The sequence below is a fragment of the Rhipicephalus microplus genome, chromosome 4 (genome assembly GCF_043290135.1).
Source record: "Rhipicephalus microplus isolate Deutch F79 chromosome 4, USDA_Rmic, whole genome shotgun sequence".
Lineage (NCBI taxonomy): Eukaryota > Metazoa > Arthropoda > Arachnida > Ixodida > Ixodidae > Rhipicephalus > Rhipicephalus microplus.
In genome coordinates this window covers 167,615,358-167,629,677 of record NC_134703.1, presented here as the reverse complement: position 1 = coordinate 167,629,677, position 14,320 = coordinate 167,615,358, and the positions used below count along the sequence as shown (strand labels likewise).

General features: G+C 49.5%; 2 protein-coding genes across 2 annotated transcripts in view; one reads left to right on the top strand and one right to left on the bottom strand.

Moving 5' to 3' along the window:
* Positions 1-14,320, top strand: part of LOC119172459 (uncharacterized) — a 163,263-nt gene that overhangs the window by 129,780 nt on the left and 19,163 nt on the right. The gene's annotated exons all lie outside the window — the stretch shown is intronic.
* The window catches only part of LOC142814679 (uncharacterized), a 33,735-nt gene that overhangs the window by 8,145 nt on the left and 11,270 nt on the right, over positions 1-14,320 (bottom strand). The window contains exon 3 of the mRNA XM_075893843.1: positions 488-8,335. Coding sequence (XP_075749958.1) covers positions 488-566 — 79 coding nt within the window. The 5' untranslated portion in view covers positions 567-8,335. The remainder of the gene's footprint in view (positions 1-487; positions 8,336-14,320) is intronic.

Below are 14,320 nucleotides of genomic sequence, written 5' to 3'. Positions count from 1 at the left end.
GTATCCTACGAAACTAACTATAATGTTTAAGTTAACCTTCAGGGAGTTTTCGGAGGGCGTCTTCACATTTAATTTGCTTCTCTAGCTACAGACAAAAGAAATGACCACAGGGAAGAAGCAGCCTAAAAAAAATATAAAATTCGCAAACTCATGTAGTCATGTTCAAAACCTCCCAAACGAATTGCGGAATTCCCTGAGCAGAGTTTTTTTTATATCACACATCGAGGCTACATTTCCACCAGCACATTCATCAGGCGTACACGGCACAACTCACAATAATGCAGTACGCCTAACCACCTGAATGCGCCAGAATACAGGAGTCAGATATAACTGGTCTACAAGAGGACATCCACTTCGGTTTGTCAGTTCTCTAGTTGTACGTCTACCGTTGCGCGTAAAACATTTCATACTGCAGCCACGCTTGACACTACTGGTTGCGTTCCAGCACGTACATTAGCAAATATGAAGTATATTGTAAACAACTTACTTCTAGGTGGAGATGTGTCCGCTTTCGGCAATCCAACGACGCTGTTGACTGGGTTGCACGGTCTTGCAGGTGGGCCCATTCTTCCAGCGTTCCGGAAGGTGCTAAATGTGCTCACAGCAGAAGAGGTGTCGGAGGTGGCTTGAAGACTTGGTTAATTGCTCACTCGGTTATTAGGAAATCCTGCGTGTAACCCTACACCAAAATTAAATTGACAAGGATGTGGATGCAGATGTGCATCCTAAACTAATGATGATGAAACTAGAACTCGCAGCCTGCAAAACTTCATCGTCGTCTTTTAACGCATCTGCTGAAGAATACTATAGCGCCAGCTCAATACTCAATAATTGAATGTTAAACTTATACATGAATTCACTTTATTTGCATACCTATTGCCTTCTTGACGTTTCTTTTTTTTCCTTTCCTTTATTGTATTTTTATTCCTTGTTTTATAAATCTGTTCAGTTTTAAAACGTTAATATCTAAACATAATCGACTCGTAAAACAATTTTATCTCCAAATTAAGGTACCATCGGTTTCACGGCCGATGTGCGGTGGGTTGCGCCAAGACTCAAAGGAAAAACCAACCAACTATCTTCAGAGGCAAGCGCTGCTACGTAGATTTAAATGCTGTCGTGGTGCCCTATAGAGCTGCTTACCCCTTTCAGTGGATACATCTGTATAAGTGTCCGCCTCTGCTACCTATCTACTAAATGTTCCTTCTACGAGTCCCTGTGGCTACTAGAGGGTCAGGCTCGGGCGTATATAATCGATCCCAGTACAGGACTGTGGCGGGCCCCTTCTTCCGAGCCCAGGCATGGTCCAGGCCGTTGTAACTACACCAATGCTTGGGCCCTAGAGTTATTATACAGACTCAAAAGGAAAAGCTGGGCCGGCAAAGCTACAACCACCAAAGCACTGACATCTCGGAACGTTATTATTGTTGACATTACAATACTATAAAGATACGCCAAATATAGCAACTCAAAACACTCAAGTTCTTGCAATATAAATCATGAACAACTGTGCTCATGCATTATATACGAATGTAAATTCTGTATGTTTGTATCAAACTGCTTACAAGACAGATACAATGCCATTTATGCATACTGCACGCGGAAAGGAGTATGTGCGGGTTTTTTTTTTTACCAGATGTCACCACCATCCTTGTAACATATCAACATATGCATGATCGTGCGGCCGGTTGCTCCACCTTGCTTGCACACCGGGCGAGTCATAAACGGTGTCTCGTCGTTCGTGCTTTTATTGCGATAGCAATTATATTTGCAGTCTCCGCTGGTTTTTGCCATCGCCGCCACTGTCATGCGCCGTATATATGTACGTATATATGTGTATAAAAACTGAAGAAAAAAAAGCCGCCCACGCTCGGCACCCAGCTCGTCGCGATGCGTCAACGCGCGCTTATCTCTTATGCGAACTTTGCCCCGCGGATGGGGGTGGGGGGATTTAACTTGTGCGTGCGCGCTTTTCATTCGGTGGGAAAAATCGCGCGCCTTGGCCTTTTACCGGAGTGATTGCGCTAGTTGCCTGGGCCACAAAGGTCACTTCGTTCGCTGAGCAGGCCCCGTTTGCGAAAAGAGCGCCTTCTTCAAACACAGCGAAATAACAACTGGTACACTCCTTGGTTCGCACTCATTTCTGTGCCTGTGATTACGCTTTGTGCGTCTTCTTGTTTAAATAGCACGTGAAGCGTCGAGATGTAGACGTTGTTAATAACCTTTTGTCCTTAAGGTCCCTAGATGAAACAAGGTAGCGTCACTCATTGTTCTCGAGCCGTCCTCCTCACTCTCTTGATTACTCCTCTTTTTCCCTGCCATCCGCGTCTGTAATTGGTGCATTACTTGCACGTGATCTTGCAAATGGCTGGTGGTGTTATTTATTATTATGCAAAGGGTTCAAAACGAGTACGCATGCGCATATGTCCCAGCTGGATTCTCGCCATGACCAAAGGCAAAATCGTAGCCAGAACATAAACTGAAGAGGAGGAGCGTTTCGGTGTGCGCTAAGTCGACCAAGATTGTTTCGCCGTGCTCGTTCAATGCAACATCTGCGTTTTAGATGCGGAGCATCTAATACTCGAGGCTTGTAGTGCGGCGCCGTCCGCAAGCTTCCTCCTCCTTCTTCCACCATCTGTGCATCCCTTCCTCCTCTACACACCGCGCGCGCTTCACTCCTCCACCATCTGTGCACCCTTCCTCCTCTACACACCGCGTGCGCTTCTCCTCTTCACGAACATTCGCTAGCTGTATAATGTAGCGCGCATGCGCCGTCACGCTTCGAGAACATCGGCAGCTGACGCGCGCGCATGCGCCGTCGCGCTTCGAGAACATCGGCAGCTGACGCGCGCGCATGCGCCGTTGCGCTTCTCCCCCTTCTCGAACATTCGACAGCTGACAGTGCATGCGCCGTCGCGCTGTATATATACTCAAGGTCGGCGCTCGCTCGCTCAGTTGCCGCTCGTCGGTTGGTTTGTACGGCGCGTCGACGTCCAAGGTCGCGGTGAAATGAATTCCAACGAATCCACAAACACAATGATCGACGTCCCTTCGACCAGCGCCGCCCTTTCGCATACGTGTGTACGTGTTCACTCATTTAACACCCCCTCCTACAACCACGTTAACCAATTTAGCCATCGACCCAAGTAAGTCGCAATTTAACACCCTATTTCACAACCACGTTAACCAATTTAGCCATCGACCCAAGTAAGTCGCACTTTAACACCCCGTTAACCAATTATATGCTCCGCATCCTCCTTAGTGTTTCCCCGAGGGAAGCTGTGGGCAATTTTTTTTCAGCAATGCTGCGTTTCCGTAAACAACAGAAAATGGTTTTGCCCTCTTCAACTTACCTCGTGCTTTCCGAGATGAAGCGCACCATGAAGTGCAACTATGAACCATTTCACGCGAATGCTTTCGTGCAACTCCGTCAACGTATGTCGACGCGGATCTGAGGAGCGAGTTCACTTTCCGGTTTTTATTGAAACGCCAGGCGCGCGTCTAATGCGTGTCTAGGGCATGCCAGTTGGTACAAATACATGTGGGTATGCACGTATACAGAACAGCTGTAGGTTGTAATCAACGCACCTTCAGAAACATTTCTTTCTTGACCAGTTCCCGCTTGAGCCGAAACGCGCTGCTCCGAGACACCTCACCAGTAGAACTCTCACTTTTCAGGAAGTTCCCAGCACCGCATCAGAATCACTTGGCATCACGATTGTCCAAATGGGCACATTTAAAAAAAAACGTCATCGCAGTGCTGCTGGACGAGTGTTCGTACCAGTCTGGTCGTAGTTTTTTAGATGCGGAGCATCTAATACTCGAGGCTTGTAGTGCGGCGCCGTCCGCAAGCTTCCTCCTCCTTCTTCCACCATCTGTGCATCCCTTCCTCCTCTACACACCGCGCGCGCTTCACTCCTCCACCATCTGTGCACCCTTCCTCCTCTACACACCGCGTGCGCTTCACCTCTTCACGAACATTCGCTAGCTGTATAATGTAGCGCGCATGCGCCGTCACGCTTCGAGAACATCGGCAGCTGACGCGCGCGCATGCGCCGTCGCGCTTCGAGAACATCGGCAGCTGACGCGCGCGCATGCGCCGTTGCGCTTCTCCCCCTTCTCGAACATTCAACAGCTGACAGTGCATGCGCCGTCGCGCTGTATATATACTCAAGGTCGGCGCTCGCTCGCTCAGTTGCCGCTCATCGGTTGGTTTGTACGGCGCGTCGACGTCCAAGGTCGCGGTGAAATGAAATCCAACGAATCCACAAACACAATGATCGACGTCCCTTCGACCAGCGCCGCCCTTTCGCATACGTGTGTACGTGTTCACTCATTTAACACCCCCTCCTACAACCACGTTAACCAATTTAGCCATCGACCCAAGTAAGTCGCAATTTAATACCCCATTTCACAACCACGTTAACCAATTTAGCCATCGACCCAAGTAAGTCGCACTTTAACACCCCGTTAACCAATTATATGCTCCGCATCCTCCTCAGTGTTCCCCCGAGGGAAGCTGCGGGCAATTTTTTTTCTTGCATGTGTACAAGCCGGTTGTAATCAATCGTCAAAACGTCACGCCCTGTGGCCACTTACAGGATCCAGCAAGAAGCACGTTCACTGTGTCACAGCACGAACAAAACACAATCGGAGAAGTGGACTAGTTAGAACTGGACGAAATATCGTGGCCGTGGAACTAAAATGTACTACGCGAGACGCCATGGCTAGTGGTGTAAAGTATAGAACTGCCCAACGTTGCCGGTTGAGTAACGCACATCCCGCTTGCTCTTGTGTTGTGCCGTTTATGTTCACAAAGGTAACTGTTTATTCTACGTCTTATTTCGTTCCATTTTGTTTCATTTACATCTACTCACCGTAGCAACAGAACCCAAACATTCGCTTTTGGAAGAAAGTTTTAAACCTTCTAGGGGGCGCTTCAGGCAAATAAGCGAGGAGGAAAAGGGAGGGTGTCGCTACCTTGGAAACTTGTTTCATCTAGGGACCTTATTTGTCCTGTGTGTGTGCTGCTGTTGTTTTCGCACGTCATTTGAGCATGAGCAGCACGCTGCACGTTTCGATCAATCTGCTAGCCATTCTCAGTGCTACATTCAAGTTGCTGCTATCGCATTCATTGCTTGGCCCTTGCGGTGAAGCTGTGACTTTTTTGTTGACATGAGCCAACAACTCGACTTTATATGACAGTATTTTATTGCGACGCAACAGAGACCCATGAAACAGACAAAAAAGTCAGGATACAGTGGCGAAAGCAGAGTATCGTTCCATCATGGCGGCACTCCAGCGGTTATGGGCTTTAATGCATGGGCCCTATAGGGAGCTTTTCCTCTAGAGTCTGTATATTAGCTCTATGGCTCCGCCTCCACCTAAGCCCTGGTACACTTAGCTAAAAGAAAACTCATTATATGTGACGTCATTGCTTTAGAGCGAGGCAAAGAAATATCACCTTTTGGAACCGTAAGCCCATTAAAATCCTCCTTCTCTGTAGACTTCTAAATCCCAACAACTCACTAATATTGTGGCCCTATAATCGCCAAGGACCTGCTTGCCCGTCAGCATTTTACTGACAGACCATCAATTGGAGAATTCAAACTGGGGTTCATTCCCCCTTAAAAAGATTACACGTCATGTTCCGAACGTGTTGTCGAAGTTCTCGCCTCTCATGTGGACGAAGTCCTACACTTTATCACATAACCAGGGGCTGCTCAAAACATCCCTTTACCTTACAGCCATATGCATCGTACGCCATTGCTTTCATCATTACCAGAATAAGTTGCTTTCCCGGGGAGTGCTCGGAAAAAGTTACTGGCTTTTTGTTTTTAGTATTTCTGCATTGTTTTGTTCTCCGTATTCATGCAAAAAAAGTTAGGTGAGCGCCAGATGTGCAATGTGACTTTGCTATTCTACTTCATCGCTTTTAATTCTGTCACTTGCAGCTTTGCCCCTTTTCATTGTTGCAGCTCATCCTGCCATATCTTTAACTTTTATGTGATTAATTACTCAAGTTATTAGTTATTAGTCAAGTTATTACTTAGCGTTCTTTTTTTGAGTTGTCATCAAGCGATTTACGTCATCATCTGTTCACCTTCGTTCTGGTTATTTGTTTTGAAACAAGGGATTTTTTTGAGAAGTTTTTCTTCTGTTTTTTTCTTGAAATGCACAAAGCTGAGTGAGATTGGTGTCACGTTTACCTATGTGCGTTCACCGGCTATCTTGGGCTACACTCTTCGTCTGAGATAAGATATTTGTAGGCGCATGTTGGATTAATGATTCGTCATGTGTCCAGGATCCCACTTGAAGTATATTGTTACACGGGGTATCTTCCTTTCCAGAAAATAAACAGTTGGCAATCTCCGCCCGTGGTGTTATGAATGTTTTCTTTCTCGACTTTCGTCTTCTCGCACAGTTTTTGAAAGTTTTTCAGCAATGAAGCAACTAGCCTGTCAGAACGCATTACTATAGCTTCGTTGAATCTAACAAACCAACTAGCTAAAAAGTCTGTTTTCTTGGATGTGATAGTGAACCTGTAATGAATGCCTCGATTTTCATGAAAGCCAAAGAATGCGGTGAATGCAACTCTTCGGAGGTTGCTTCGCATTCCGCCAATGCCCAGGATAGCGTAAGATATCTCAGAATTTTTTGAAACCAGCTGGCCATCTCATAAGCTAACTAGATCACCGTTTCTTTTTCAGTGGAGTATTTCCTGAACACCAAGGCAATTACACAGCCAATGACTGCGTCTTACCGATGATAAGAATCGTGAGAGGTTTACACGGATATGAAAACTAGGTAAAAAGAGAACAGCTATTGGAAACGTGAATACGTATGCTTTCATTTAGATGCATTTCAGGAACGGTTCTCTGGAAAAGATTTCTTTCATATGAAACTCGGTACGAAACAATCCGAAAACAAATAAAGTTGCGACAAAGAAGATCTAGTGACTGCCACATTTATTGGACATACAAGCAAATGTCATTGCATCGGTCTTAATATCACATAACAATGAATACATTTACACGAAATCGTGTTGGCAAAGAAAAAAGAAATCCCGCACTAAACTTAATTGCGGTTTCGTCACAACACTTGGAATAATTTCCAATCATAATCAATGTGCATGGCAATATTTCTGCAAATAATTATGACTAATATCACACAGTTTTTACTGAGCACTGCTGAAAAATACGCATAAACTGACACAAACTGAAAAAAATATATTCAAGGAAAAACATGGTATGTCTAGAGCAAAATAAGTATTGTCATTTATCACTCTGGAAAACGCGTTACATAAACAATACTAATTAGCTTAGATTTACTTCTCATTGTAAAGTGAGCTCTCATTCTCACTCGGAAAACAACAGGATCCATAAAAATGACTTGTTTAAGAAAATGCAACCTATAGAATCGTTTAGCAACGGTAAATTCCTGCATTGACATGGCTTCCTATCAGACCGGAATATTTATTTATGCAAGGCACTTCGGTATTAGGGGCTAATGAATCGTATTGTGAACAATCCCAGCCAATGGCTGCTCGGCTCGCATTCGCAATAACTTCACACGGTGAAGCGTGGTCGCAAGGCCCGTACAGAGCATTTGCTTTTGAATGACACTACGCCACAATGTTCGCTCACCAGGACATCGCTACATACTAATAAGCTGGTTTGTGCACCGCACAGTACACGCATCCTATCCAGGACAGGGACACCCGTCCACGCAGAGCATGGCAGTTTTCGAAAAACAGGCGAAGATCGAAGCTATCGGTTTTCACGTGCCGAAGAGAAGGCAGCGCATTTAGCGCGGCCTGTAAGTCTTGCGGCTGAAGTCGCAACGCACTCAGTGACTCTTTTGTGCCTAATGTCAGCCGCTGAAGACTCGGGAACGCTAGGCGTCGGCTATTCTGGACGCAGTAGTGCAGAAAGGCTGAGCACAATTCTTCATCGTGAAAGTACAAGTTGCGAAGCTTATTTTTGATGGCACCCAATAACGATGCGAAAACAGGAATCAGAATCTGCATGTCCAAGTCCAGACACTCAAGATCAGCGAACGCGTCAGCGTCCACTGGCACATCATTCAAGCATCCGAAACAGTTCGCGAGCTTCAGAACCCTGAGATGAGAGCACAGCCTGGAGATCTCGAGGAGCCGTATGCCGCAACAGTGCTCGATCTCCAGCTCTTCGAGATCCGGCAACTTTGCAAGCAGCCGCCCTAGGTGAGTGCTCATGTCGCGACACATAAAGGCTGGGGCAAACGCCATCGCCAGACTGCGGAGGTTACGGAACGCCGAGATCTTATCGAGCGCTTGCTGCGAGCCAAGACACACCTGAAAAGTTCAAACAGGTAACGTTAGTCATGAAAAAAAAATACCTTAAAGCTTTAGTTAAGCACCTGCTAAAACCATGTTCAACAAAATGCGGTGCATAACACTGTGCTTACAATGCAGCGCGGATCCTCATGCAGTGTTCACGTCTCTCTACTGCAAATCATGACACCTTAAGCAATACTTAGATGTTTTATGTTTACGTACTTCACATTGATCATGCCGGAATGTTAACATGATTATGGCGTGAGACATCTGCGCCACCACATTGTAAGACGTCCCTCTCATAGCATCATTCTCATCTACGTGCCGATTCTACAGCCAGCGTTACAGCAGATAAAGCTGATCGCACAGGCAAAATGTACTATCGCATATTGTGGTTGAGCAAATGTAGTACGGCTTCGCCCCAGTTTCCTTTGCAGCATTAAAGGTCAACTCCGGCAATTTTTTCACCATGTCAGGGTAATGGTGCTTTTATGCTCCTAAGACACTCCTCTCACGCACCCGATAGCTGAAATATTCAATATACTTGAAAATAATTTCTAATTGGCGAAAATCCACAGTACCGAAACCAGATCGAGTGCGCATCTACGTATTACGTAATACATTGTCACAACCAGAGATCCTGCAAGGCATGGTGGTCCTGCCAGCGCGGAGAACGAAAACTACGAGAGCTCCAAAGAGCACACGCTCGGCGGATAGATCACCACGCCGACAACGCCGCACCACGTCTGGGACTGATCGCGCCTCATCCTTGGAGCTCCTTGGAGGTCTCACACATTAAAAGCCACGATTCGGACGCATTTGGAGTTCAAAAAGCATCGCAGTTCCTCTTCAACGAAGCGGGACACATTTCCTTATTTGTCTTCCCGGTAGCGTATAAGTCCGCCAGATGGCGCTACTTACACACGCCATCTGACGAAGCGAGCCAAATGACGCAGCGAACCAAACAACAGCAACGCACCGGCGCACCAGTCGTACAGTGCGACAGATGTGACAGATGGCTATACCTCGACGAGGCTGGCTTCCCTGACCTCGCCACGACCAGTGCGGCTAACCCATTCACTTGCAAGCCAGGCTTCACAGTAGAAGCCTTACAGACCAGGCTACATGTACTTAAGGCCATAGTAGCAGGTCTGGGGCAGCAAGTAACCGCCCGAGGTCAGGAGGTACCTGACTGGTCTGAGCAGGAACAAGATACCACTCTGTCCACATCAACACCCGAAACCGGGGCGATGAGAACCCCAACATCAGGCTCATCTAGACAGCCCGAGACTGGACGGAAAGAGCGCGCCTGTCAACTCTGACGACTCAGCACACGACGATCCCAACGAGCCATGCAGACAGGAGCAAGGCAGGGCACCACCCGAACGGCCTCGAATACACACGAATATGAAGGAGGTTGTAGACAGGTCGACGGGTGAATCACTGCAAGAGCTCGATACTACACCAAACTCACCTTGGGAAACCCGGCAAGTTGGTGTGAGGCAAGAAGACAACCTCCCAGCCCCAGACAACACAATGGATCTATCTGCAACGGGCCCGGAGGCGCCCCCGAGGCCGAACGACGATGCGATGAAGCAGGAGCGTCGACACTCTAAAGGGTATGCGAAGTCAGCTCAGGCTTCCCACAATACCCACTCGCAGATTTTGCTGGTGAGAGATGGGAACTTGCCACGCGTCGCAAGAGCACTCCAACGACAACTTGGCCCCAAACAGAATCTGCAGACATGCTGGACGCAACATGTGACTGTGAAACGTGCACAGAAGTTGCTACACCAGCATATAGGAGAACCCCCAAGGGGAAGCTGGCCGTTGTCGCCGGCTGGTGGTGCTGCTGGTGGGAGCAACAGACGCAATTCGGGGGACCCGCCCGGAAGACGTCGTCCAAGTGATACGTGACAGCGTGGCCCTGTACGCGAAGAGGCTGGTGATTTGCTCTGTTCCAGAGGTGACTACCTGAGGGAAGGTTACACTGGCTCGAGCTATTACATTGAATGCCCAGCTAAGAAAGATGTGTTTCATACTGAGAGCAACGTTCTTGCACAACAGCAAGCAGTTGGAAGAAGGATGGCTGGCAAGGGACAGAACTCTCTATGTCGCAGACACAGCCTCCCAAGTGGCGACCCGATTGGCAACGATTGCAAACAATTTTTTATGGAATCCAGAAGGTCCTCGGTGACGCAACAAAAGGGGCCCGAAGAGAAAAAAGGAAAACGCCACTGGTACCACTGACCACGGGAGTCCGGGCGGGTTGACACCTACTGCCTTGGACGTTTGCGGACAGGGGAGCGAAGGTCATCCAGCTCGGCCCCAGACGCAGCACCCCGTGCTTCTCCGGCATCCACAACCCGGCACCACCAAACACCCACAGAAGCCGACGGACCCCCAGAAAACAGAGCATTGGGCCAAAGTGTCCCCTGTGGGGCTACTATTCCCGGAGACTCGATCAAACGACGTGATACCACAAGCTGTCCAGCCCCAGCAGTCCCCACCCTGGCAGGGCAACATACAGCCTCCATACCTAACCCAACCGATGGGAGCACTACCTATTGGACTAGACCTGGCTCGCATGATAGCCGACATGGTCCAGCACTAAATGAAGCAACAACATCCCCAATGACATGCCCTCCGTGCCGAGCAGGACATGAGCAGGAGAGCTTTCGCAGTGGGGAGTATGGGAGACACTGTGGTCCAGAGGACATTCAGACATGTCGGTCAAAGTGCCATAGGCGCCGGGCGAAGTGGCAATGCTTCCGATTGGGTTTTCTTAACATGCACGGTGCCCGCCGGGAACAAAAGTGGGGAGAGCTGTATAATGCCCTGAGAGACGAAGAGTTCTCACTATATGCAGTGGCAGAGACCCACTTGCGAGATCTGGAAGAGCCACCAATTGAGCCAAACTGGCACTGGAGGGGTCAGAACAGATCTGGCCAGAGTCGCAAAGGGGAGGGGTCGGTGTGTCATGGCGCCACGACCTCCATTGGCAACATTTGGATGTGGAATGCAGAGACCACATGTGTGTAACAGGAAATGTGCTTGGTGTGAACACTGCGGTGTGTGTTGTATACTTGTCTGTGCAAGGCCTACATGAAGGAAATGTAAGGCTTATTGGATGTGTACGCGAGGACGCACGACGACTGCAGGCAGACAACGAGCTCATCGTTATTGGCGACTTTAACGGGCACCTGATTGAGCTGGACGGGCACCTGGATGCCAACGGGAAGCTGCTCCTGCAGTTGGCCGAAGACTTAGACCTCGTCATCATGAACCTCGAGCCACAGTGGGAGGGACAGTTCACATGGTGTGATCGCGGCAGCGCCACCAATATTGATTTTGCCCTGGTCTCTCTGCGTTTGCATGCAATGTTACAGAGGTGCGGTGTGGACGAAGAGGGAAAGTACAGTCTCGGCAGCGACCGTAACCGCATCAGGCTCGACTTCGGACACTCCAGTCATAATAGAAAAATAATTTCCAGACGAAAGAAGATCAAGCGGTACCTATCACACCATTCCATCGAGGCTGTCGTTGAGGACTTCGAGGCTTGTGCCGAAATGCACGAGGCTACCACTTACGACGAGTACATGTTGGCCCTGCAACGGGTGGTGGAACGACATATGGTCCCAGACAGACGGTCGACACGAGCGTTAAAGAGTCCGTGGTGGGATAGCGATGTTGAGGAAGCCTGGAAAAGGCGTCGAGACGCAAACAGGGAGCATCGAAGGATGGTGCAGTCGACGGATACAGAGGCATGCGCAGCCACCTGGCAGAGATATCTTGAACTGAAGCACGAGGTACAGGCATTGGTGCAGGCGAAAATTGCCGAGTACAACAAGAAGCTATTTCAATCTCTGCGCGAAGAGGGCAAGAACGCAGCCCAGAAGTTCTGGCAATATGTGCAAACACTGGACAGGCGACAACAGAATTCGCCCCAATTGAGGGATGCTGACACCAACCAGCCAGTGGCACATGTGCGGCAGCACCTCACACGATACATCAGTGGACTGTTTGGCCCGACGGGAAATGACGGTGACAGGGATGCTTCCGCGGCCGCGACACTGCACCCTGCCCTCGGCGAAAGGCAAGAGGAAGCGGAACCGCGCTGGGCGGTGAGCAGTGTGAGAGTCATCCGTGCCTTAGCGCGAATGAGCACTCGAACTGCAACGGGGCCCGACGAGGTGCCAGGGCGCCTGGTGAAGTGCCTCCACCCACAGGCTAGGGAGAAGCTTGCAGACCAGCTGTCGAGCATCCTTTCTGGCTCTGAAATCCCGAAGGACTGGCGTCAGGGTCGGATAACAATGATCCTAAAGCAAGGCGGCGCGGCGGACCTGCTGCAGAGCTATCACCCTATCACGGTCACTAGCGTGATGTACCGAATGTTTGCCGGTATCCTTAAAGGAATTGCTAAGTGGGTGGGCTGAGACGAAGAACTTGCTGACGCAACTACAAAATGGGTTTCGTTCGGGTCGTAGATTGGAGGATAATATTTTCACTCTGACCCAGTGTGCCGAAATCGCGAAGCTTGAAGGGCGATCTCTGCTATGCTGTTTTCTGGATGTACAGAAAGCATACGATAGTGTCCCGCAGGCAGCATTGTTTGATTGCATGAACCACCTGGGCCTTCCAGAGATCCTCATCTCGACCGTGAGACGTATGTACAGAGGTAACACTGTAGTGGCACACTTCGGGGATGTTCAGTCAGACCCCGTTGTAGTAGTGAAAGGCCTGCGTCAGGGTTGCCCACTTTCACCAATACTGTATATTCTTTACGTCTCAAGCCTCGAGAGGAATCTTCTGAGCTTCAGCCTTGGTTTTCGGCTCCACCACACGACCAGCGATATCGACGAGAGGCGTCGTCTACCAGGCTTAACGTTCGCAGACGACATCGTGCTCATGGCAGAAAGCGCCGAGGAAATGCAGGCACTGCTGGACATCTGCCAGGATGAAATCACCCGCCTGGGGCTCTGCTTCAACGTTAAGAAGACAGCCCTTCTCAGACTTGTGGGGGAGTGCACCAATGAGAGTGTTGTGACCCTGGGAGATGCCGAAGTGAGCAGCTGCACCGAATACAGGAACCTGGGTGCAAAATTGTCAACATCAACGGACATGTACAGCCTACATGAGGCGAAGACGCGTGAAGCTGGACTGCGGGCTCAGAGCATCCTCCGGCGCTGCTGTCTGTGGGGCTGCAACCAGTATTTATTGGTACGTGACCTTTGGAAGCTCGTCCACATGCCTGGGCTGACATTTGCGAACGCAGTCGTGATTATGTCAGCGACCACCCGGGAATGGTTGGAGCGGCAACAGCGGGAAGTAGGACGCATCGCTCTGGGCTGTCATGGCATGGTGGCGAACGAGCCGGTCCAGGGGGACATCGGCTGGTCGAGCATCGAAGCGCGTGAGGCGGCCAGAAAACTGACGTTCCACTGCCGCCTGATGTACATGGCCTGCGAGAGGTGGTCTCGACGAGTTTTTGACTACCTCATGGCGACAAGTATGCGCACCAAGTGGATACCACGAGTGTACCAACTTGAGAAAAAGTTTGGGTTTTTTCAGATGCCACTGGCGGCCGAAAACCAACGGGGGCGCACTAAAGAAATTCGCCAACGTAATAAGGAGGCCGAGGAGGAGAAGTGGAGGCAGGCACAAGTGAACAAGTCAAGTCTCCTCCTCTACCGCCAGCACAAGGACACCATTGCTCCAGTCCCACTGTACGACAATGGCCTTGGAAGTGTGCTGTTAGTTGACGCGAGAGCAGGGGCCCTGCGTACTCTCGTCCGTAAGCAAGCCTACGACGGTGAACTTATGAGTGTGGTGTGTCGCGCGTGTGGTGGGGCTGACGAGACCATCGCACACATCGTGACTGAGTGCCCGCAACTGAGCCCATCCAGTTCGGACACAGATCTCGCTGCCGCACTGGGATTTGTGGACACAGGTGATGTGGTGGACTACGCCGCAGTGAGGCGCTGCAAAACTCGCCTAGAACTG